Genomic DNA, 27,399 nt, shown 5'->3' on the forward strand with positions numbered 1-27,399 from the left:
CTGAAAAGTAATCTCAGACAAATCATAGAGTTATGACCACATGCTACCTTAACTTGAAGTTCACTGAGCTGCGACTGCACCGAGGTGACTGCACTAAGTGTGCATTCAGCTGCTGTTATACCATGAGATTCTAATAAGTGATTGGCCCTATCACATCTTTCACCTGTTTTAGTCAGAGCTGGAACTCTATCTGGGTCAACTCCTTCACTTGTTGGGGTCCACCACATGCTGGAGTAATTTTTCTCAATTGTAGCTGAGAGAAATATTTAAGGAATCTTGTTACTTGAATGCATCTCTATGTAGGTTAGAGTCTGTTGTAGTAACAATGGAGCCTATAACTAAATTACCCTAAAACTGAGATTTGTACCTAACCATGGATAGTGTGTACTTTGATATCTCTACTGACTGCTTTAGATGAGGTCATAGTATATCAGATGTTAAATTCACAGATTGTGAGAAAACACAATGAAAGGTACAGCCCAACATTCATGTATATAAATCTAGCACTTAGATCCCAAAGATGTGCTCACCTACACAGCACTTTGGTGATCTAGACTGAAATTTGGTTCAGGAAGACAAGGATGACGTATACCCAACAACCAACTTGGTTGGTTATGAGGGACTGGACAACTAGTTAAATGAAGAATGGACTTCACAGGTGCACCACGTTAAACCTGAGAGTAAAGCAAAGCACTTCACGATGTCTCACATTCACCCATGTGCACACAGTCATCAGGAGCAGTTTGTGGTTCGGTGTTTTGAACAAGCACACCAAGATATGTGGACAGGGGGATCAAACCACTAACCCTGTGATCAATGGACAACCACTCAACCACCTAAGCTACTGCTTCCCACTTACAGTATGCTTTGTAATTCTTAGAAAACAACACTCAAATCTTCTCAGGAAAATCCTTATGTGAGGCATTCAGAGCTTTAGGGTTGAACAATGCATGACACTTGGTCAATGCAGTCAAGTGCATTATTCTTGTCCAATCTTGAAAAAAAAGAGAAAATTCAATCCAAATCCTACATTGCGACAATGTGGTTTGGCACCTGCAACACGAACTCTGGATCGGACTTGCTTTCATTAGAATAACACAAGAGTGCCAAGTCCAGTCAGACCCACAGCGACAGATATGGCCCAATATCCCTACTGGCAGTGGTTTTGATTGGCCAGTGATGAAGGGTTCCTTCTTCGTCCCTCTCTTCTTTCCTTCTATCCATTCTAGATAGGAAGTCAGTGAGCTCTGGTTAATGACAGCCTTGATTGAGCCCATTTACTCCCCCTCCTCCAGTAATGAGGGCATTAGTGGTCTGAGCACAGCACAAGGAACTGGAGCTGGGCCATGGCCACGAGACTGAGAGCTCCATGGACCCACTCCAGCAAAGGTTTGAGAGATCAGAAAATATACAAGGAGGGAACCAATGTCTCATTCCTGAGTTCTTTAGCACTAACTTATCAAGGCTCGAGTTCCTCTATTGCTACCAAGAAGGTTATGATTTCCGTCCGGCATCAATGTTTGCTTTTTTCATTTTTTGTTAGCAGGATATTACAAAAACTGCTGAACAGATTTCAGTGAAATTTGGTGAAATGTTAGGACATGGACTAAGGAAGAACTGATTGCTTTGTCGTGAAAAGAGTGCCACCATGTGGCCTTGTATAAACCGTATATATATATATATATATATATATATATATCATTATATACATACCAAAGGTAATCGCAATTTTATACAATAAGCCATGCCATGTTTTCTTATCTCAGCCTAGAAAATATCCAGTCCTAAACTAATTTGGTCGATAAAAAAAACCTACCAAAAGAAGATATTTTCTTGATTTCCTTTATTTTTAATGCCATACCTTTTTCTATAATCAATCAGCTGCCAAATTCTTCCAATGTGCCCTGTTTGACATAAATTCTTGTAATTCTTGAATTCACTGTGCAACTGCAGTGAGATTTAGATAAAACATGGACATGCACATTACATCTGAGCATCTAGCAAAATTTTATGGCAATTCACCCACAGATAGTTCTATAACCACATGAGAAATTTAAGTGGCTATTAAATTGACCATGTGTAGGATTTGCTTAAATTTTGCATAATTGATCTGGACATTATTTACATTTTTAGGATTGTGCAGCCTTGGTGGAAGTATGCGCTCTTTGATTGATATTTTTATGAATCGAAGTTGTGGTTTTCTTCTCTTGGATTTCATGTTGATGAGGTTTTCTGAAGGTGGAGGTGTTTGTGGGCTATGGTGGCTGTTAACAGGATTTCTGCAGGGTTCACCGAGTTGAAATTAAGATTTCTTAAGACCTTTTAAATTACCACATAGAATGCAATTCAATACATGTGTCAGCCATACTAACCAAAATATTAAAAGTATGAAGAAAAGCCAGTGGGAATGATAAAGCCTAGAAATCTCTCTCAGACCAGAAGTCTGCTCTTCTGAAATGTGATGCTTGGTACTAAACTAGCATGGCAGCAGCAAGCAGTGGAAGGTAAATGAACCTGCTGGATATCAGCACACACTGTAAGCGAGAGGGACAGCGAGTCAGCAAGAGAGTGATTGACTGCACAGGAAAGAACCTGTGTAGAGTGAGGAAATGCACAGTAGGGATGAATGGGAGACTTATGAGGTATGACAGAAGAAAATAAGACAATCATAGCACTGTGAGTGTGTGTGGGATTGTACAAAATTGTGTTCTTTAAAGACCCTTCAAAAACACATTTATTCCTCTTGTCTCCCTGGAGCCCAAAGAGCATGATGAAACATTTAGTCTGTGGCCATTCTTCTTTTTTTGCTAGCTGGTATTTTGATGCGAGTGTGTATGTGTGTGTGTGTGTGTGTGTGTGTGTGTGTGTGTGTGTGTGTGTGTGTGTGTGTGTGTGTCAACTATAGTGGGCTTTTGACCAGCACTTCATCACGATGTGACTGACACTCTGGTCTGGGTGCTGGTGCTATAACCATGCAGCTGTGCAAAATGCCAATGAAGAGCAACAAACTGCTTTTTCCTTTTTCATATAAAACATGACAAATGGGTTGCCACAGTCTAACATAACACAAAAGGGGACATAGTGCACACAATGACTGAACTAGGAAGGAAATTTGAGTGATCTGAATTTATTTATTCTTCGTCTTCTTTCTAACGATGTAACATGATAATTTGCACGTGTTAACACGTTGACATGCCTATAAATTTGCATCTCTGAATATTGAACTAGCCATTTAAAAATGCTTTGCGTGTTTTGTGTACATGATCAGTTTAGCTTTGTTATTCACTGTGCTGATACAGTGCACCAGTGGGTGTGTGTATACTGTATACGTGCAGGTATGCATGCATGTATATGTGTAATAATGTATTTATATGTATATGACTATATATATGTATATCTGTATGTGTGTAATGTAATCTTTTTGGTTATTGCTATAATTTCATTATTTTGCAGCTGTTTAATCTGTTTTCAGTTTGTATTATTATCTATTTTAACTTAAAGACCAAATCAAATAATAAAATGTATCATTCATGTATGAGTCCCCACATTTCTGTTTTCCATGAGGCTAAATGATACATTTTCATAATAACATTAAATGTTTAACATGTTTGACATAAAAGTTTTGAAAATAGGCGGTGTTAAAGTAAAAGAACAAAGAACAGTCTAAATGGAGAAGTTGTCTAATCCAGTTGACAAGCGTTATTTAATGTGGAATATGCCAAACTTTTTGACCACTCGTCACAATCTTTGCCGTTTTTTGCCAATGTTTTGGATTTTGAATGGCCTTAAAACGTTTTATGAGTGACATGTCAGTATGACACACTTTGGCTTGGACGTTCATTTGTCTTTAGTTAATGGAATGTCCAAAGCTAAATGTTGGATCCAAGAATAGTTTTTGTGAATTAGGCTTACTATTGTGACATCAGTCTGTATGTGTGGAAGCCTGTTTGAACACTGTGTTTTGAAACCAAGGTGCTCTTTAGTTTCATTTATCAACAAAAATCTATAATCAGTTGGTGGACCTAAGGGACACCAGTCTTAATCTGAACACTGAACCAAACAGACAAGAGGAAGGAGGAGTGAAGTGCATGTGGACGCCATTGGGCTAACAGTAGCAACAGGCTTCATATGGCATTAAGGGTCCAGAGTTGAACATCTCCCTCTGCTGATGATGTTTGGTATTACAAATGATTTGCCCCTGTTGTACATTCTGGGCAGCAGAAAAGGCTAACGTGATCCTAAACAGCAGCATCTGGGCAAGGACATCCCTGACTGACCAAAGATGGAAAGAGAGCAGCCAATTCAGTCAATCAGAGAGAACCAACAATGTAGCAGAATAAGGGAAAAGAAAAAGTGCAGAATGGCAATTTACAACCTTGAAAGGAGTGGATTTGAATGAATCTTTTCCTATTGTCTCGTCAACCTACTCAGACATATCTTAAAACTTTGTCTTTGTTGGACCAACAAACAGGAAGTTAAGTCTCTCTACCTACATCTCTCCAGGCTTCAATCTATTTTGCACACCTTACCCTGCTCATTACCTCCTTGGTCGGACCTTCACCCACCTACTTCTTTTGATTTAATGGACTGAACAAGTGAAAGACTTTGTGTTTGATCAATAAGCATCACACTTATTTAATCTAATTACATTGTATTTATTTCATTATGATAATATTTCATCATTGAAGAAAATGAATTGATGAATTGTGTTTTTTCTTATCATTCTGTTGTGTAATTTAGTGGCGAAGCTATCTGGGTTATCAAATCTATTTATTTGTGTTTTAATGCAAGAAGTTTAGAATTATGATTATTCTCCAGTCTGGCACCTAATTGTTATTTTGAATATTTGGATAAACCAATGCTACAACAGGAGCTTCATCTTTAGAGAGAGTTTAGATTAATTATTCTTGAATCAAATCTTCATATGATGTTTTTATATCAGCCAGTTATCCCTCCTGCTGTTAAAGACAAGTCACAACAGATGGATGCCTTTTAATCGTGCACTATCAAACTGAATTAACCTCAGCATCCAGGGAATCCAAATCTTACCAGTGAAATGCATTTGTAGGTCCTCCTACCTGCCAATATAATACATTAAATGAAGTGTTCATATTCTTTTACATACTGAAAGTCCATCAAGCAAGTAGGAGATCATGTCAAAAATGATCATGTTAAAAATGTAACCATGTTTAAAGATTAAATACCAATGAAAGTTCCAATGGTAAACTGGGAAAATTTTCACAACACCAGAGTTCATGGTGAGATTTTTTTAAGCAAGACTAACATATTCTTCCTTTTACAAATTAAAAGTTGAATTTATAAACGATGAAACACAGCTTAATTCAATACGAGAGCTGTAACAATTAGTCAATTAATCAATTAGTCGATCAACTGAATTGCCAGCTATTTTAATCAATTTGAGTCATTTTTGGGGGAAAAAATTCCCAAATTCCAGCTTCCTCAATGTGAATATTTTTTGTTTTGTTAGTCCACTGTAACAGTAAACTGAATTTCATCGGGTTGTGGACTGTTAGTTGGGTTAGGGACAACATTTTTGGTTGCATCTTGGGCTCTGGGAAACAGTGATGGACATTTTTCACCATTTCCTGACATTTTACGAACCAAAACACTAATGGATCAATTGAGAACAGAACTTTGGCAAACTTTAGGTATATATTGTTGGGTAACTAAGTAACCAAGTAACTGTTCTCTACTCTCTTCTATGCTACTGATACTTTGTTGATGCTTTGTTACAGTATTTACTATTATCTGGTAAAAACCACTTGGTCACAGTGCTGCCACTGTTCAGCAAGTCACAGTTTCTCGCTTTAACATCCATACATAATGGACAAGTGGTAAATATTGTGACCAGTTAGTTGGAAAGAAGACAACAGAGGCTCATACCTTGGGCAGCATTGCTTGAGGTGTGGGGACAGGAGTCGCTTCAGTGTCTGTCTGGCTCGGTTGGTCTTGCATTCTCTTGACCTCAAGGATGAGCTGAGCCAAATACTTCTGCTGAAAACGGGTACGTTTGCCAAGGGCACCTTGAATGAGCAGATGCAAACAGTTGTTACATTCAATCCATTTACACTCACTGTTCAAATGTATCTTGATCTTATTCAATATGAGTTTCATAGACAATACTCAGCATTTTTAAATGAATACTTAAGCATTTTGGGAAAGATGCTTTTTCATATGGAGAGTGAGGTTAGAAGGTTGATATCAACCGCATGTCTGCGCATTAAGTACGGAACTGGTGTTAGTTAGCCTAGCTTAGCATAAGACTGGAAACAGTGGGAAACGGCTAGCTTGGCTCCATCCAAAGTTTAAAAATATCTGGTAACCCTTTGGAGGGGCCCGACCCCTAGGTTGGGAACCACTGGACTAAACTACATAACTGTATAGAAAATATTTCAAACTAGCTCCACCTCCAGCAGCTACAACAGTAACATGCTGCTCTAACACTGATGCTTGCAGTGTTAATAATCTAATGTCATATATAATAATATATCAGTCAGAGGGACCAAACCACTACTTTTACTGCAATACTTTAACTACATCAAGTTCATAATACTTATGTACTTTTACTGCAATACTTTAAAAATACATCAAGCTGATAATACTTTTACTAAAGTTGGATTTTTCAAGCACTTTTACTTCTAATGGAGTGTTTTTGCGTTGCTGTACCAGTGCTTTTACCTTAGTAAAGGATCTGAATACTTCCTCCATCACTGGTCTAGGCTAAACCTGCACCTCCTCTCTAAATGGCATGATCTATTGAGGATTCACCACATCATTATCTCCAGTTCCAACCAAGTGGAACTGGTCTGAAAAGTCAAGCCAATGCGGAAGTGCCTTAAACCTGCATTCTTTCTAATGGCTGGCAGAGGCCGACTCCACTGGTTGCAAAAAGAAGTCTGATTGTATGGAAGTCTATGAGGGAATGACCGTACTTCTCATTAGTTTCAAGTCTTCTTCAATACAGCATGATGTTCATTTTGTAAATTAAAAGTCCCATTTAGAGTAAAATAGATGATAAAGAAGGGTATGCTTTAGGGCGTGGCTACCTTGTGATTGACAAGTCACTACCACGGTGAAAACGTTGATTACGTAACGTAACCAAGGCATAACCCCAGATTCACAGAGTATAGGCGTAGCTGCCACTATTTCACAGTGTGTTTTCAGTTCATGAAAGTTAATTGAAACATTTTGTTCACCTAAAATAGTCTTGTTCAGCATTTGGTTGTACTACAAGACCCTCCAAGGAGTCGGTTGTTCGGTTTTTCCAGTAAGTACATTTTGTTTTAATGGTTTTAAGCCTGTTTTACAGTAGTGTAAATTAGCATTAGCATTATCACAATTAATGCTGTAAATGAACCGTGCTAACCATGGATGTATTATAAGAGCTGGATACCAGACCAAAAATGGCACCAATTCAATCCAATGAGAATTGCTCAGCAGGCGCCTACACCAAAATAAAAGTTTCTAGCTTCTGGGTTTGCTTCCGCATTGTGCAGCCTACTGAATATGCACAGTAGTGTTTCTCCTGCTGGCCCCGCCCACAAGTTCCTGCTCAGCCCATAGACATTATATTGTGATGATGTCACAAATTTTTAAATTGCTTTTCTCAGCTCAAGGAAAGTTTTACAAATATAAAAACTCCATGTATCAAAAAATCATAATAGAAAGAGTTGTAATTGACCATGTTTGCAGCTCAAGAGGTGTCCTGTCAACAGTTTTACAGATGTCTCTTTTCCAGTGGTTGTCTATTGAGAGAAATGCTTTTTGGGCGGCAGGGGGATTTTTTACTGCAATACCGTGAGTGACTACTAGTAAAAATTGGCTGCAATGCTGAGCGGCAGTGCCCTATCCAGCTTTTATAATACATCCATGGTGCTAACCAGTGCTAACCAAGCTAGAAGCTAGTGCTAGGGTCAGCTCCCCCCTCTCGTCCAATTATGGTCTCTTCTGGCTCCAAAAGTCAAAGATGGCGAAGGTCAAATGGTCAAACCAATGGGTGAAGTCCCAGTGACTAGGTCCGTATTTTTTACAGTCTATGGTTTCACTGCTATCCCCACATAGAACTGAACTGAATTTTGAGTTTAGCAAAAGGAGGCCACATTTCTTAGACACATTTGGAGAAGCCTTTAGTCTGGGGCATATTTGACAAACCACTAAGTCGTACTTGGTCTTAAAATGAGGCAGTTACTTAAATGGGACATTTTTGGTGAGTCAGTGGGTATGTATGGTACCTCCCCCTATGTTTCTCTGCCATTTTTGACAAGTCAATCAGTTATCCAATTCTCCAAGACAAGGTATTGCTGCATTCTACGTACCAGTCATGTTGATATTCAGCTTTGAGAGTTCCTGGGCCGCGTTGATGTGTTCCTTGGCTGGCTGATATTCATAGTAGGTCAGATTAGTGTAGACACACTCCAAGTGGAACTGGATAGCCAGGTTTCTGTGCTCCAAGAACAAAGACTTGCATTTCAGCACTGTGAAAAGAGGACAGAGAAAAACTCATTTCTAATTCTAACTTCTTCACCACTAACAACAATCCAGTCTCCAAAAGTATTTTATTCTGATAGAGAAAAGGAGAAGAGAGCAACATGTGTGGATTGTCAACAAGCTTCTTACCCCAGTTAACCACAATCAAGTTTTTCATGGTTATCAGTTGAAAACAGCCACTCAAATTACTTCTGCTTCACCTTAAACATTTTCAGATTTTCAATATTGTTACATGAAAACACTCAACTGTATGATGAATATGATTTCACCTACACTATATGTCTCTGAGGGGGCTTAGATTTCAGTTTACCACTCAACACCATCTTTGCCAATTACTGAGGCCAGAAAATCCCAAGTGTATGTATGACAGGCTATGACGCACAAGCATGCTACCTTGTTTTTTCTTGAAAGAATAGTTATCTTTCTACAGGATTGTGTGCATGGTTGCCAAGGACCTGTGTAAAAATTGTAAAACATCTGTGTTGAACCCATAGCTGCTAGAACATTGAGTTTTTGGAATGTTGCTGGTAAACTTTTCCTATTTGTTGGAAGTTTTGGAACAATGTATGTCTGCTAAACTAGTGTTGTAAAGTTTAGACATAGGTAAACATAGGTTACTTAATTTTGGATAATGCAGCTTGAATTAGGGATATCCCAGTCAAGTTTTTCTGGCCCTTAACCCGATCCAGGTTCTTTGATATTGGGTATCTGCCAATATCGAGTCTGATCCAATTCTTATATTTACATGGCAGGAGAAGATATGCAATGTTGATTTAATATTTATCTGGCACTTTTTAATGAGATTCTTGATCCAAATACTGAGGGTCCTGATTCAAAACTATTAAAGCTTAAATTAATGATCTGCCATGAAAAGATTAACCGGAAAGTGTGACTCCTGAAATTAACGTAATGCAAACCTCTAGAGATAAGATGCATCACACTGTTTGGAGTTGTTGGAAAAACAGAACCATGTTACTGTTACAGAGTGGAGCTTCTTTCTTCACAAAAGATCTTTGGAGTACAGACACTGGCTGTAGAGAACATGCAAATCAATAACAGCCAAGTTTAAATTTGGCCAGGCATCAAGTAATACACAGAATTAACATTGATTAGCTACAGCCAATGATCTGCTGCTGCTAGTTGAATGTTTTATATGTTGCTACTTTTTGCAAATAAAAACAAGTTAGAGTCAGTTTAGTGAATCTGTATTCTTCCAAACAAGAAGTCAGAATTCTGAATCACTCACCCCAGTGTGCCCAAAATATTTTTCACATTCACATATAAGAGTGAAATGCTGCATGTAGGCTGCTGTTGTTGTTGTAGCAGAGCAGCACTAGCAGGTTGAGGTGAACAAAACAAGGTACAGTAATGACAGGAGCTGCATTTGATCCACTTTATTTCAGCCCATACCAATCCTTAACAATATGTCTGGATCTGCCCAAGATACTTATTCTTCGGATCAGCTCAGGACCTCTAGTTTGGATATATAACTAGTATGGTCATATAGTGTGAAATATGACTTCTTATTATGCTCATGTAAACACTGTAGTTCACGCCATTCTTGACTGCACCACAAAAGTATAGAGAAAAATCAAGGTTGACTCAGGGTGGGTGACATCCATATCACTGTCTGATGCTTCCTTAGTGCTCTCTTATTTTTAGCAGTGTGGCTCTAAGGATGGCAATGTTGGTCGACAACTATTGGACTGACTGCTGAGAAATCTGGTAGACGTATGTGGCTGCCAGAGAATTAATCTAAATATCTTAAGTGATCCTCAAATGTTCATGTGATACCATCATTAGGTCTACATTTCAACATTTTCAGTACATTGGTTCATGATCAATACCTGCAGAACTAATAACATTCCCCTCATCTATATTTTGTATTTAGCGCTAACTAGCAAGTGTTAGCATAACACTTAACTAAGTCTTACTCTTCCTTTCAGTTAAACACAGACTTGGCTGTCTAGTTGTGGGTTGTTAAATTGGCAAAGGAGTCAGTTCATAACAAGTTATACTAAGGATATGAACAGGTAGCAGAACAAACACATTTTCCAACAACCATTTCATGACATTTTTATTCATAAGTGGTCCCGGCCATTCTTAAACAACTTATTTATAGAGCAAATTTGAAAACAACAAAATGTTGACCAAAGTGCTTTACAGAGAGATAATTACAATCAGATAAAAAAAACCCTCCTGCATAGATACAATCAATCCTGTTAATCAAGCAGTCTGCAATGTAAACATGCAGTTTTGAGAAGCTCATGGGCATGTTTGAAATTCAGGAGTAATAAGGAACGCCCAAGTTCTCCCTTAAGCACCATCCATGTGAAGTGAGTGCAGCTGCACTCTTCACAGTCCCAGCCCAAAGAACTCAGGCCTTGAGGTGACACATTAAAAAGACAAACAGAGCGTGGAGGTGATGGCGAGGGAGGATGAAAGCTCTGTCTCGTCTCATTCTCTGAGCTGCGTGGCTCCTTCTCTTTCTTTCCATCTGATCTGATTATTAATTCGGCCTCGATGAAGGCCCTGTCACGGAGAGAGAGATTATTCCCGGCTGAGAGGAGGTGTATAATTCATGATCAGAAATCATACACTTTCATCCCCATTCATCATTAATGGAGTGACACCGGTGCCGATGTCGCCCAGAGCAAGCAAGGAGAGAGAGAGAGAGGAGATCTACATGCAACACGTCTGTGTCACCTTTAGCACCAGCGATTTCACACTGCAGGAAAATGACTCTCTGGTGGTTGTGTGAGCTGTCGAGTGAAGGGATGGAAAACACACTGAAAGCCAGATTTCAGAATTATCTAACTTCTAAAGCGGCAGTTTGGATTTTATGTAATTGTAATATTTTACCTATTAATCCAGAGTTAGACTTAATGTAGAGGCTTTCTTTATTTCTCAACATTTTATAAGTAATTCATAAAAAACTGTAACTATTACATTATTGTTTGGGAATACTGTAGTTTGATTCACATAGTTTCTTTGTTGATGGATAAAGCTGGTGATATTCTATATTTCCCATTTTGTTATGTCATGAAAAGACCATAACCAACAATGAGTTGATCTACTAACTAGTAGTATACTAGTCTATAGTTTACTTGTTGTCAACAAATCTCATGTACAGAGCCAAACCAACAATGAACTAATCTACTTACAAGTATTGTGTGTGTATCAAAGCCTGATATAGCTTATTCCTCTGTGTCATACAGGTCCACTGTTGTCCAGAAACTATTAAAAACACATCAGTCACACTGTTGCACTGGGTGACATGTTCCTTCATTACCATGAACACACACACTGTAATTTATTTTGACTCAATTCCACAAACACCATCCTGCTCACTAGATCACCAAATGTGGACTAACCAGGAGATTCACTAATATTTACAACTTAAAAGTATAGTTGCTCTAGCCGAATGACAGAAGTACCTTTGCTATTTCAAGCTTTTGGTTAAAATCTAAACTCATCAGGTAGAGATGCTCCAAACACTGGAAATAAATGGTAAATGGACTGCATTTATATAACGCTTTTCTAGTCTACCGACCATTCAAAGCGCTTCACAACACATGCCCACATTTCACCCATTCACACACACATTCATACACTGATGACTGCAATGCAAAGTGCCAACTTGCTCATCAGGAGTGATATAGCACTTTTTATTCAAGGCGCTTTACAATGTTTTTAATGCTCACTCACCCATTCACACCCATGCTCAATTTGGGGTTCCTCATCTTACCCAAGGACACTTAGACATATGGACTGGATGAGCTGGGGATCGAGCCACTGACTTTTTTCGCTTCTTAAAGAAGCATATCAACAGTGGTTTAAAAACTTGTATGGAACTGAGTTCAGTCGGTCCAGACTGAAATGCATCAACAACTACTGTATGGATGGCCATAATATGTTGTACATATATCCATGGTGCCCAGAGGATGCAATGTAATAACTTTGATGACCCTCTGACTTTTCGTCTAGTGCCATCCTCAGGTCAAAATTTGTCCAACTTTATGACCAAATACCTGCAGAACTAATGACATCCCCATCAGCCACAGCTGTACTTTGTGTTTAGTGCTAATTTGCTAGCATGTTAGCATTCTTGCGTGCCAAACTAAGATGGTGAACATGGCAAACAGTATAGCTGCTTGACATTAGCATGTTAGCATTGTCACCATGAGAATGTCACTATGCTGACAATGCCGCTGAAAGTAGTCCCCAACAAATGCACTATTTCCTCCTGTTTGAGTAATGTGTGCTAAAAACTACAGTGACCAGCTGTTAAATGAAACTATGCAGCCATTTTTCAAAATAAAACTTTATATTTGTGAGCCATTTTCAAAGATTTATGTCTTCAGTTGGAACCAATGGGCTTGGGGCTGAGTGCCACAGATAGAGTAGGAAAGTCAGAAAGTTTGACAGACTGACTGTTGGTTTTGGTCTTTAAGAGAGTTGTTGACAAGAAAAGAGAATAACATCAGTCTTTTCCTTTCATAGTAAAACTGGCAACTTGAAAAATATAAATTACAAGCTTTGTACAAACCATCTACATTTGGAGATATTAGAAATGAGTTTTTTCTACCTTGATCCAACAAATATATTGTAATAGAACAATTGAGATGTTAGGCCAGACCCAGTGGACAGACTCTTTCTTTCAGAACCTTCAAACAGTATGCAGGCACAAAAGGCATTCATGAGTTAGTCCCAGTCTGAGTAATTAAAACAATCCCTTGAATGCTGGCGAAAATTAGATTCAGCCAATGTGAAAGCTAGAACAAAGAAAATAAGTCAGTGAGTGTAGTCCTGACTGCCTATTGTTAATTAAAGCTGTCAAACTGTTAATAAGCACTCGGAATAAAAAAATAAAATTAAATCTCACCCAGACTGAACTGAACCGAACCAAACCAAACATTATGGGGGCACCTCCACAGAGCTGTGTAGCGTGGTGGTGGTGGTGGTGGTGGTGGGGGGGGGGGGGAAACAGATCTGCATGCTTTTCACAGCATCCCCCTCACCTCTCTCCTCACGTCACTTGTAAAAGGATTGTGTGGCCAACTGCTCGTCTGGAATATGGATTGGGCTGTTTTGTAGCCTGCACATACTGCTCACCCTTCACACTCTGTTAACCATCACACAACAGATTGCACTCCAACAAACACACCCTATGCCTTTCAACAATAAACTCCAGCAAGCAATGTTCCAAAGATTTGGAAAAAGCCAATAATATTTGAACAATCATCTTAAATGTCCTCTGATAACAGCCCTGCTGGTTGGTTCCAACAATAAAAAGAGGAAATTAGCTTTGCTTTATGAAGAGGGGAGTAAATTCACATACTGAGGCAAAAAAATATTCTCTAAACCAATTAATCAAACGCCATTATTTTAATGAAAGTAAACAATAGCTTCTGAATAAATTCCATTTCTTCAGTGTGTTATGGCCCAATGCCACAGTTTAAGTAAGTACCCAAGGAAGAGTGAGCCCAGGCTTTTCAAAGTAAAAGGCTACTGTATGAAACTAATGTCTACTTCATGCTTCACATGCGAGAAGACAAATGTGACTGTGAGCTCTGTGGAAACACTGGTCATCAAATTGTGACCCGTGGGCTAAATCCAGCCTTCCAATCCTATTCTCACAGTGAAAGCATTTTTTTTATAGTGTGCATAAATATTTTTCATAAATCTCCTGTTTGGTAATGAATGTAACGTACCATCTGATCAGAATCTGTTTATTAGCCAAGTATACAAACATACAGAGAATGTGTCTTGGCGTTTGCTCCCACGAACACAACATAGAATAAAAATAGAACAAGAATAATAATAATAATAAAATAAACAAAGTAGTACTAAAATTAAATGAAAAATGTAAAACTTAAAATCTATTTAAAGAATGGAATAATAATAGTTTTGAAATGGGATATAAATCTTGAAAACAGTGATAGAAATAGTTGTGTAGCAAACAAAAACAGAGATAGAAGTTCAAACCCAGGCTCCTTTCTCACACAATTGTCCAATCACAGTGCAAAGTGGGTGTGAATGATTGTCAGTTTCAGAAAGTTACAAAGCTATTTGACCATCCAACAAGCACTTCTGATGAAGCATACAGTAACCCATGATACTACAGGCTGCCATTCATGGTGAGTGGATCCTGTAAATAGCATCCTGACTACTCCCCTCCACAATTCAACACTCAAAAGTCTCCCTGCAGCATGAGATGGAGGAGTTGAGAAAGGTTTAGCTTTATGTAAATTTCCACTGATAATACGTGAAAATAATGCATGGAAGCTCTGGAAATTAAATACTTTATCAGCAGTACGGTGACAACGGGTGAATATAACAATCCAACCAAAAAAACAAACAAAATGCTGACCAAAAGTACACAAATGTATTATTAAAAAAATACACAAAACACTATTTCTGGAAAGCTATGGCATTTTCTTCTCTTAATGCAGAACAATTCAGCTGTGAAGAATGTCTACACTGCAGAGCCATTAACATTAGTAAAGCCAAACCAAACACACAGCTGTTTTAAGCCAGTCCAGATGATTAAAACTTTTAAAGCCAACAAGCACCCCCAGCACACCCACACAGGTGTTTTCACTTACTTTATCCTCAGGATTGTGTGGGGGTGCTTGACTGACACCTCCTTCAACCTTCTGTTAGTTTTGTTGCACCTGTTACATAAGTATGATCTACACATTTATCATTCTTATTACTGTGTAGGCTGTGTCCGAAATAGCTCCCTTTTTTGCACTTAATTAAATCCATTTAATTTGAGTTTCTGATTTCTAACTGTAAATATATGTGCTATGTAGTGCTACCATCATGTGCTACCCAGATGTTGTTAAATAAGGCAGCTGCATCAACTTTCAGATGTCAGAGATCAACAGTGAAACCACCATCTTCATCTGGCTTACTTGTTCACAGCCTACACACTGATGGTAGCATTTCAATGTTGCCATAGACATAAACAACTATGGTTCTGCTTTCACACTGTACAGTCTGATCCATTAGTTTGGACATGTTTACTGACCTTGGTCCATGCTGCTTTGGGCCAAGTTGAGGAGCTGTGGAGAACGTGCCTCTAGGATTTGCTGGTGCAGGTTGATGTAGCGCAGGGTCCACCAGGGGAGCAGCTACACATACATATGATAAAATAAAACATATGTGAGGATAAATTACAAACCCTTTCAATTCATACATTTCAGACATGAAATTAAATGATTGTTTATAAAGGAAAGGTGATGGGGAAAGTAGGCACAGACTATACAGCAGCTCTTTTCATGGGTCAGTCTGACACTTCAACATCCATCAGCTGATGTTTTGTATATCAGTTTCCATTACCTGAAAGCTATGATCTGATAAAAGGTGTGGAAATGTTAGATTTTGGCTAGTTACAATTTGGGTTTTATTTTTGTATCTTCAGCTATCTTTTAATCAGTTATGAAAACACTGTCATAAGGCAAGAAACAAAGTTTAGCCACATTGCTATTATGTGAGTCCACACATTGTTTGTAATGGAAACAAACCTCAGCAATTTTTTTTACAATGTTATTATTACTGATAAGGATGATAATACAAAAAATGGGATCAGTATGGCAATAAATCAGAATTTCACCTTAAAGTGAGGAAGAACAGTTTGACCAGTTCAACCAGTTGAATATCAGTAGGGGGGGGGGGCAGGTTTAATTGATGGGCATTGAGAAAGGGCAACACGGCCCAAAAAGATGTAGTTATGTATCTGGCTAGAATTTAACTATGTACTGGTACACACATAGGCTGTTGCTGAAGACTATATATTGAAAAATTGCAATTAGAAACTGCAATTTTAAAATCTCAAAAGTAATGATTTTGATTAGAAGATATAACTATAGACCTGGAAGTGTGCATAATATGTCCTCGTTAACACAGTTAATTAAATTTTTATTCTGGGGCTCTACTGGAATATCTTTGTATGATTTACAGTTCAAAAAATTAATTATTTATCTCCTACTGACCCTTTATGCAGCCCCTCAGTTCAGCCTCTGTCTGAAACAGGCTGTTTTAGATCAGGTCTCTTTAAGCCCGCCTCCCAATGAGCCCACTCTGTTCTGATTGGTTTGCCAATAGTCGGATTTTGCTTCTTTTTCTTGGTCTTTACTCAAAATATAAACTACTCAAATACAGCCATACATGTTTGGATGATCTGACATCAGTTTGATGGGGAAGTAGAGGTAACTTTGCAAATGAAGCGTTCAGCACAGGCTGAAACCCTGGCTTTTGACTTGAACATACATTCACCTCATGTTTTAGAACTCTGACCATGTTTAACACACATCTGACATAATAACAGTATAAAAATGACAGAAAAACACAAAAAGCATGATTACAAGCTGAGAGGTTAATGCTTTTGTTGGCGACCACTGATCTCACCGGGCTATAATGACAATTGTCACTGGCAAATTTACTCAGCTGTAGTTTATTAATATTAATTCTGTGAGTTGACCGAATAACAAAAATGAAACTCAGCTGTTTCATGGTTATAATGCTCTCTGTGTGCTGCTGTCTTACTATTTATGCTCGGCAAAAGATGCTTTTGTCAGGAGACTCACCATTCCTCAGGTCAGTTTCAGACAGGTAGCTAGCATCTACCTCAGTAGTTGTCACGTATTAATGACAGACAGTTGGTGAACAGATTTCTTGGAATTTCCCAGTTAAACTTTCAAGCACATGATATTGTTGTTCAAGCTCATCACTTTAAAAGCTCTGAACTGACACCTCCAGGATTCAAGGCTGTGAGGCTAACGTTAACATTAGCTTAAGCAGCTAAAGTGCAAAGTTGTCAAGCGTATTATTAAGGGTTGTCAGTTACATTTAGTTTTTTTATACATTTTTTGGCACCTGGTATAGAGGCACACAAACAAGGTTGACAGAGAGAGATACAACAAAGGTCCCCAGTTAGAATTGAACGTTGCAGTTATATGGTACACGCCTTAAACACTGCACAACTTGAGCACCCCAGAAGCCACATTTTATTCCATCATTAAACAACATACACACTTGTCCAAATCAGCAGTTTGTCACTGTTACCATAAATAGGTCAGGATGTAGCAGTTAGTAACACACATACCCCCACTTTTGAACATCATTACAGTATCTGTATCAGTATTGAGTAATGCTCAAGCTCACAAACAAGTCATTATTTTATCTGATTCTCTTCATGGACAAACAAGACAAGTTTGTGATTACGTTTGGTATCTTGTTTAAAACTAAGTAAACCAAAAATGCAGGCTTGGAGTTCAATTGTGGTTATTTTATTAGAAAATGCAAGAAAATAATTCTTATTAGCATTTGCTGTTAAATAAAATGGTAATTTGCTTAAAAACATTTAGTTTTTCATTTCACTGTGATTTTAATAATACATATTTTAAGCTCAGAAAGTACATGTTTAGTTTCAATAAATAAATACAGAAAATGCTGCTCTTGAAGCCCCTTTAGCACAAATAACACACCAACATCTAAGTGCTGTATGCTGGAGCTAAGTGCTGACAACGCATTAAAAAAAGCCAACTCCTTTGCTTTTTGCTTCTGACCAGAACTCAAAGCGGCAGGGGAAAAAAAAAAAAAAAAAAAAAAAAAGGAATGTCTTGCAGCCATGTGAGTGCTATATTTCTTCTTACACCGAAACCCCATCACCCTCTCTCTACCCTCCTGTTCTCGTTTGGCACTGGGAGAGTGCAAGTGAACCATGTAAAAAGCTTATTTGTGTGTCAGGGAGGATATCTCCTGCCTCATTGCCAATGCAAGATGACCCAATCCTCTGTTGCATGGTTATATGGAGGTTTAATTGTCTGTCTCACTGAATCAATATCCTCCAGCACACACACACACACCTTCTCGCTAAGCGTGTTCGCACATATATTCATCATGTCAGAATACACATGTACACCTGTCTCCTGGGCAGCAGAGCTTCCCTTTCTCCCTCCGTGTTTACTGTTGTGCAATAGGCTGTGAGCGGCTGCCAGAGGGGAGAGGAATATGGATGAACAGAGTTGGCTACGGCAGGGACGGGTGGAAAACATCTGGGGGGAGTGGTGCTGAGGTTATGCACTTAAACCTAGCACTTAAAGCTAGTCTGTCCCAACTCCCTGATGCTTGGTGGAGAACAGTGCTGGTAATTAATTCCCCTATCCGTCATTAGCATTTAAAAGAGCAAATTAACAATAAATCACCTATGGTAGAAAAGTACTGTTGCATTTGTGCCGACATCCCCTGCTGGAGCTGTTAGAGCGGGGCCTTTGACAGCTAATGCAAAACACGTCCTCTGACATCAGCGCAGCAATGATTTTCTGTGACATGTGACTTCATGTTGATTTGCTCTTTCAGAGGCAATGCAGGAGAGCTGAGCCAAGAGAATGACTGCCATAGTTTACTTCTTCTTCTTACTTATTTTTGCTTTTAAGTATACAGGAAAGATTGGAGGAATGATTAAAAAAAAAAAAAAAAAAAAAAAAAAGACAGTAAATGTGAAGGATGAGCTGAGAAACAGAGCTTGTTAAGTGGCTTTTCTTTAATAAAAAACACGCCTTCCAGCAACCAGCAGTCTGCTGCTGGAAACTCACTGAGAGACAGATGATGAGCCTCTCTGGCTACGTTAGCTGTTAGCTGGCCTGGTGGTAGAAGTCCAGCCACTCCTCAGTTATAAACTGGCTTCTCTCAATCTGTCTTCTTGTCTGTACTTGTGTTCTCATTTCTCATGGATTTGACCCAGAAGTGTTTTTACTTGCCCATTTTATCAAGAATGCTTCAACAGCTGTGAACTAAGTATCCCAGTATGCATTTGACATCAACCAGCAGCAAAGGTGGAAGACATGAGACGAACCTACATCTGTTTTAATGTAATATGTTCTACAACTGTTACTGTGTCACCAAATGTAGTTTAAAGTTCTTTTCAGGCAAGAAATTAATCATTTAGATTCAGTCAATTCTTCAAAATGTAATGTAATGTAAAAAATTTGTTCCAATATTTTTGGAGATGTAAATACCCTAAAACCATACAAGACAACATCTATGATCATCCTGGGAGGAGCAATCTTTAATAATTTTCTGGATCTCATGTCTCTGATGATCTAAAGATGAGTTATATTTCCTTTTTAAGATACACTAGCGCGATGCCCGTTCAAAACGTGCCTGTTTGGAACGGGCTGATTGCTTATTATTTCATACATTATTGTATCAATTGACAAACATAACAATTAAAATGATAAAGAATTAATAAATTACATAGTTTGAATCCAGACAGAAACTTCATCAGTGAGACTAAACTGAGGTTGAACTGTAGAAGCAGTTTGTGGCCTTCCATTGGTTGATTCTGCTGCCAATCAAAAGTGTCTGTGCTCCTATTGGCTAGTTTTACTGCCTCTGTCTCTGTTTTTTTCTCCAGTTTAACTGAGTGGGGCACGTGCCTTTGTCCCGCTCAGCCAGTCAGCGACCAGGAGTCCCGTCCTGCTGTGATGTGACGGTATTTATATCAAACAGCCCCCGCTGCACTCAGACACGGAGCTGAATGGCTCGCTGTTCACTTCTTTATTCAAAAGTTCATTTATATTAAACGTGTCGTTGGTTTGGCCGAAGGTGAATATTAGGTTGCTGTGTATTTTTGGCTCTTTTTTGATATATACAAATTAAGAAATGAAAAGAGGCAGAGTGACATATTATAATAAAATTTAATTTTATTGTATATAATATTACAGTGAGGATAACAAGTCTAACTGTTGATGGAATCACACAGGATGGGGTTGAGAGTGTAGAAAAGGCTAGTATGTTGACCTGTGAGTTAAGATTATTTGGTCACATGGCAAGTAGAAAGTTGTGTTGAAGTGTAATCACTAGAGTTCAGCTGAACTGTTGTCCCTTACAAACAGAGCATGTCCTCTCACTCTGTGGAGATTCCACTTCCACTTGCCAAATTCGAACAAATTAAAACTTGAAGTACTTTGTATGAGAAAGACTTAACGTATATATATATATATATATAGCTCTACTAGGCCCTATACTATCCACTATACAGCCTTGATAACACATTGCAGTCTTTGAGCTGGGCTGGCCTGATGAAATGTCAGTGAACAGCTCATGCACTATGCATACAGATAACTAGAGGCACCATGAAGCCTTCTCTCTGTGGTTGTAAATACAAAGGACTAAAATTACCTTATTAAATAGTATCAGCGTTATAAATGGTGAAATGTTTCTTTAAGGATTTAGTTACCATTTAATAGAATGATCTTGTATAATTCAATAAGAGGTGGTTGTAACAGAGACAGTCTTACCTGAAGGCTGTCCATCTTGGAGGAGCATTTGGTGAGAATAACCCTGGCCAGCAGGAGGAGGAAGGGGTTGGCCACCAGGCTGTACACGGACTCTCCATCCAGGAGCAGACAGGAGTGGATAGTCTCATCCAGGGTCTGGGTCTGACAAAGAGATGAACGTTTGATTTAAATCAATCCTACTGTAATGAACCATTTCTACAGCTTTCTGAGAATGTATACAGTAAGTGCAGGGATTAGGAATTAGGTGGGTAAAAGTGTCTATTATTATTAGGGATCCAGGGTTATGGAAGAAAAAAAATATGCTGAGACAAGTTTTGAGTTTGGAAAAAGACAGAAGCCTCTCCAATCATTTTAACCTTTAACCATCTGGACAAGTCACAACCATCCAATAGTGGTCTAACAGCCCTTTTAACCCAAAAGTTCCAGGAAATATAGAACCAGAGGAACTAATCTCAGGTACTAAAGTAGGAATCAAAAGTCCCTTTTGCATTACCACTGCATATTAAATGCATAGATTACACAAATTAGACCCATGACAGATTAAAGAACAACAGCGACTTAAGAGACATCATTTTCACACAAGAGAAAACAACAGAGTGACAGTGTTGTTGTATGACTGATGTTTGATGTTTTGTAATGAATAAATGAAAGAGAGACGTGTGAAAAGAGAGACTGAAAACTCTTTCTCCACATTAGACGATCTGCTGAGTGTTTGATTATTTCAGCTTTAGAACTTAACCGCCATCAAACTATCAGCTAATGTTTTATTCCTCCCCTTCATTCACTTTGTTCTCTCAACATCGCTTTCGTTCCCATACTAGTGCACTCGAAAATGCTCCCACTCTCTTATTTATTCACTAGCTCTCCACTAGTTCCATCTCCTTCTTGCTCGCTCGTGCTCTCTCTCTCTCTCTCCTTTCTCGCTCTCTTCAAACGAGTTGAGAAGCCAACAGCAAAAGCCTGACTTTATTTTCCACCGCTCCTCCTAATGTCGATACTACGGCGCTTCCTTCTTTCGTCATGGTGTCTGTGTCTGACCAGGTGTTCCCAGGCCAGACTGGATATATAATCCCCCCCCCCCCCCCTACTGTGTTCTGATGATGACCCAGGTTCTCCTCTCAGGCGACTGTGCCAAGCACACCTGCACAGGGAGGCATCCAGCAAGTATCATGTCATGTTATCATGAATTGTGAAGCCAGACATGTAATGAGCTGCTTGTATTCATGATCCTATCCTTTCTGTCACTACCAAAATCTCACACTCATAAATGAGGCTTAGAGGACAGATCCACTAGTAAATCGAAAACAGCTTCCTCTTCTCCACAACGATCCAGTATAATAAGACTTTCATAGCACACATTTTGACTTTGTGTTTTTCCATAGTAGGGAAAGCACAGGTGTTACTGGTAACATTAACAATGTGTCCCGGTAAACCATGACATGTATGATAGTGAGCCAGCATGTGCGATACCAGAACCCTAAAACGGAATTCAGCTGTCACTACTGTGACATGTCAAGATATCTAAAGTGAAAGATCATGACAGTGGATTCCAGGCTGATGTTGATCTTGTGCTCCATCTTACCATCACTTGCTGTGATATATACCATAATATAGTATATGTTTATCATATCCATATCATAGAAAAAGAGATTAAACAGGATTTTTTTTGCCTCTGCTGCTCAGCCTCAGCTTAGAAATATTTCTATCTTTATTTATCTATCTTTATTTATCTATATTGTTTGCATTTTTCTAACAAATAGCAGCTGCAAACACTAACAGAAGTGAACCACAAACAGAGGAGGCTAGACGGTCTACAGAAAACACAAGCAGCCATGAGCAGAACACCAACCAACCGACTTCAAACTATTACACAGTTAAAAATTCAGTATGACTGTGTAGTCTCACAGCTGCTCATTTTTTTATTAGGAGTTGTATTTCTCTCCACCTGATTAATTTAAGTTTAATCTACTATACTATACTAGGGGTGGGAATCTTTGGGAATCTCATGATTCGATTCAATTCCGATTCTTTGGTGATCAATTCAATTCAAAATTGATTCTTGATTGAATGAATAGAAAAGGAGGGGGGACTATTTTCAGTCTCTTGCTCCAGTACACTGTGTGCCAAACCATTCACTGCTGTCCTTAGTCCACTGAAATACAGTATAAAACATAACTGGCAGATAAATGGACTGCAACCTTTTTATTTTAAAAAGTTAACTGCATTAATGAATTAATGTGAAAGCATCTTACAGTCTGCTGCTTGGTTGAGAATAACAAAACGAGGAGGAGGCAGAGTGCTCCGCTGTGTTATTAACGTCATGTCTCCAGCAGTGGAGAGCAGCGTCTCTGCTGCACCATTAGCTCGGAGGAAAGACATCGCTGTCCAGCATGCTGAGCAGGTGCAGGGTCTTTGAGGTGAAACAGACTGAACACAGAGTTATTTTCTTCACCTCGGAGTTGGTTTAACTCGTTTAAATCTGCAGCGTGTGTTGGTCGGATGGTCTTGTTTGTTACTGCTGGAGTTCACTGCTCTGCTAATGTTCACGTTCATCTTGTAAAAAGGTAATTTACTCATTGAATCAAAAAATGCTTGCAAACACTGCCTTTTGTGAAGATGAGTTCTAGTGTGTGCGGCTGTTGCTGCAGGAAACAAGGCTGATGAGAGCAGTGAGACTGAACTAAAACATTTAAGTTGTGGGCCATAAAAACCAAAACATTGAGCTGAAAGATGATAAAACGCTCTGTAGTGCTGAGGGGAACTGCACAGACAAATCTCTGTATGTTCTTCACCACAAGCAATGCATATCACACTGCACATTTGTTCCATTGATAGTATAAAAATATTGATTAGTGCAGCTTTAAAAATACACGATCCTGATGAGAGCAGAGTTTGTAGGTCAGAGAGACGTTTAAGCTACTCGCTAATTTTGTCTGTCTGCTGTTTGGTGCTGGGCAGGTACAACACAGTGGGTTTAGCAGACCTTCTGTTTTGTTTTACTCTAATCAATCAGTAGCAAGTGAAGTATCAATCCCACCAATGTCATTTTCAGTTGACATGGAAACTGCAGTACTGAACATTCTTCATAATAATCAAAGAACTTTGCCAATATAAGACCTGTACAGCTGCATCAATCTCGTCCGCGCTTGTCTCCATGTTTATGGCCACTATCATGCTAGTAGGGAGCTTGTAAGCTATGTAGAAATATGACATCCCCGTTCTTAATCTCTCCTACAATGCTCTGATTACTATACTATCTCTCTACACAAAGGAAACAAGCATTAATTAGTGCAACTAAAGAGCTACTGACAGAATGGAAGATGTGGTCATTGGATCTTGGCACCTTACCTTGGACAACCTCCCAGATGTCTCATTTATCTCTTCATACACAGTAGCAGCACAGTCTCTCCAAAGAATGAATGCTGATAACTTCTAGTCTGACCTCAGAACTATAGAAGCCTTTGCATGAGTAACAAACACCTTCAGGTTGTTTGCATGTTGTCCCTAGTTATAAATCAATATTTGAGAATGCTGCATTGTTAGGGTAGTAGTTGAAGTATATAGGTAGTGTATATTCAGTATGCATACTGTATGCTATTTCACTTTGTTTTTCAAATAGTTGCATTTATCCTCTTCATTGCTACTGCATATTAGAGTACATATATCATCATTTACACAGAATATACATATTTAATACATATTCTCATATACATGTCCGCAAATCTGCACACCTTTATGCTGTAATACAGATCTTATTAATGTGTGTTTCAGAGCACATTTGCTAGATTTACAGTATATATATTCAATTTTATTTGCTGTATCTGTCATAATGAGTCAGTTTCACCATGGTGATCATTAAAGTCTGGTCTGATGATAATAGGCAACTTTCACTTAATTTGGAAATACTTCCATGTGAATTAAGTTCGAGTACATTTCACTTTTCTCTTGTCCCTAGATGAATTAAATCCACATAACACTGTGCCATGTTTGTCCTCCCTTTCACCTGTGCTGCCATGCATGTATGGACAACCTGCTTTATAACACAGGCTCCTTGGTGTGACAGCGCAGATAAATCACTGATGCCAAAGGAATTACTTCGATAAAAGAACCGGCCCCTCTCTTCTGGTGTAATAGCGGTGTGAAATGCACTATTCTGCTCTCAGAGCCGCAGTGCCAAGAGGAAGCAATCTTCTCAACCCGGTGTAATTAGGACCCCAGAGATGCTTCATTACTGGGCACTTCTCCTGCACCGTGCCTGTCTACAGCTCTCTCTGGTTCTGCTCTGGCTCGGTTCACTTCATACCAACACAGAATTAAAGCTGCCACACTCAAAGGCCAGGTTTCAATATGCTGTAATGTTTCCAATATAATAAAATATACAATCGATACAATCATTAAAACGCAGGAAACACATTTACATCATTTCAAACTAAGATGAGCTCACAGCAAATATTCATTAGTGAGTTGAAAGGATGCCACAATGACATTTACATCTTTGTTAGACCTAAATGAAAGCATAAATGAGCATAATTTAGGAAGCCAAAAAATACAGTTTAAGCATTTATGCTGCTTTTCATAATAAGGGCTATGGTAAATACTGTACATTTGAACGATACAATAATACAGTAGTCGATGGATCACGGATGAAGCGCCATTGTATCCCACTTGTTAACCAGTGCAGCAGGATCTCACTTGGTACAGGTTTACAGCTTCCAGTTCTCTGCTAATATAAGCTTTTGGTCAGCTGTGGGTTAGAAGCCAAATATTCTGCCTTAAGGCCAGATCACACCACGAAGTGATACAGCAAAGTTCTTCCACGTGTCCTCAGAAAAAGAAGCTCTCCTAGCAAGCTGGCTTGCTAACTAGGATAAGTGTTGTTCACAACACTGCTGATTAGAGTTGCAAATAATTATTTTCATTGTCGATTGTTCTGTCAATTATTTTCTCAATTAACAGATTAGTTGTTTGCTCTATAAAATGTCAGAAAATGGTGAAAAATGTTGATGACTGTTTCACAAAGCCCAAGATGGAACCTAAAATATCTTCTTTTGTTCCAACCAACAGTCCTCAACCCAAAGATATTCAACTCACTATCATGGAGGACTAGAGAAACCAGATAATATTCACATTTGAGAAGCTGAAATTAGAGAATTTAGGCATTTTTCCTTAAAGAGCAACTCTAAACGATTAATTGATTATCAAAATAGTTGCTGATTCATTTTCTGTTGATCAACTAATCAATCAACTAAACTTTAGGGCTGAACGATTTTTGTGATTATTTTGACTGATATTGTAGTTGCGATATTATTTGCAATATTAGAGGGAACGATCATTTTTACATTATTATTCTCATTTTCATGGAAAAACATATTAAAATGATAATGTGTGATGTTTTCTTAAGTCTGTAGAATATAATGTGTAGCCAGGACATCTCTGCAGCACCACAATATTTAATCTAAAATGCTATTTTGACACACATTTCACCTTTAACAAATATTGTGCTTCCTGCAATTTGAACATTGCGGTAGGCTATATTGCAGTTTCGATAAAATCTATTATGAATAGTAATTATTCAGACCTATTAAACATTGCAGCTGTACTGCTGATACTCTATGAATGTATCTAGACCTGATCATCATATTAACTCTAGGAGTGATAATCACATTGACATTATGTGGCTACTGAAAACTTTATGGAGCAGAAATGTATTTCTCCAGTCCTCCATTCACTTACTAAACATAGCACAAAAAGTAAGCCTGTTTATTTCCCTTTTAAATGGTGCCACATTTGTAGGGAACATGCATTTGTGGGATGAGCAGCAGAGCTGCATGCATGTTCCTTACAAATGTGGCACCATTTAAAAGGGAAAAAAACAGGCTTTCCAACGGTATAAGATTTATTGCCAAGAAGCATTGTTATAACAAAGAAATAATCTACCAAACACAAATTTCCTCACTTTTTGTGCTAAGTTTATATTCATTATGTCAGGAGTCACAGAGTGAACATGACAGAATACATATGACTTGTCAAAGCTGTACAGTTGGCATCCTGAAACGTTTCCAAAGTTGACAAAAAATGGAAACATGTCAGTTAATCATGATGATTTCAGTCAATGGATTGAATTTAATATATTTTTACACTAGTGATGCTATAATGGTAAATTTGTCCATATAAAAATCAACACTTCTCAGAAGTTAGTTTAACTTTTCAGTAAACTAGCCAATATAAAACTACTGCAGGACCCAGTATGACACAAAAGCAGTGGAGAGTAATGAGATGGTATCATACCTGAGAGGAGAGCAGAGCCGAGGGCAGCAGGTCAGAGATATGGATGGAGACCGGAGGACCAGTCCAGTTACTCTGGGCAAACATGTGGAGGCAGGAGGCAGCCAGGGTCATCACTGCCAGCTCCCTGGAGCAGGACGGACAAGACACACACTGCACTTAATGGAAAAAAAACACTGGAGAGAAGAGGATTATATCAAAAGAACTGAGTAATATCATTCTAGGGTTTTGACAGGTGCACATACAACTTTCCAGAAAGGCTTAGTGACAACAGTCTTTTCTAGCTGCCGCCTCC

At 38.6% G+C, this 27,399-nt stretch overlaps 1 protein-coding gene across 2 annotated transcripts in view; it reads right to left on the reverse strand.

The window, feature by feature from the left end:
- ttc27 (tetratricopeptide repeat domain 27) overlaps positions 1-27,399 on the reverse strand; it is a 103,717-nt gene that overhangs the window by 61,135 nt on the left and 15,183 nt on the right. For both annotated transcript variants that reach the window (XM_042432846.1, XM_042432845.1), the window contains exons 3-7: positions 27,108-27,231; positions 20,820-20,960; positions 15,545-15,647; positions 8,337-8,495; positions 5,905-6,044 (exon numbers count right to left, since the gene is read on the reverse strand). In XM_042432846.1, coding sequence (XP_042288780.1) covers positions 5,905-6,044; positions 8,337-8,495; positions 15,545-15,647; positions 20,820-20,960; positions 27,108-27,231 — 667 coding nt within the window. The remainder of the gene's footprint in view (positions 1-5,904; positions 6,045-8,336; positions 8,496-15,544; positions 15,648-20,819; positions 20,961-27,107; positions 27,232-27,399) is intronic.

This window comes from Thunnus maccoyii, chromosome 14, assembly GCF_910596095.1.
Source record: "Thunnus maccoyii chromosome 14, fThuMac1.1, whole genome shotgun sequence".
Lineage (NCBI taxonomy): Eukaryota > Metazoa > Chordata > Actinopteri > Scombriformes > Scombridae > Thunnus > Thunnus maccoyii.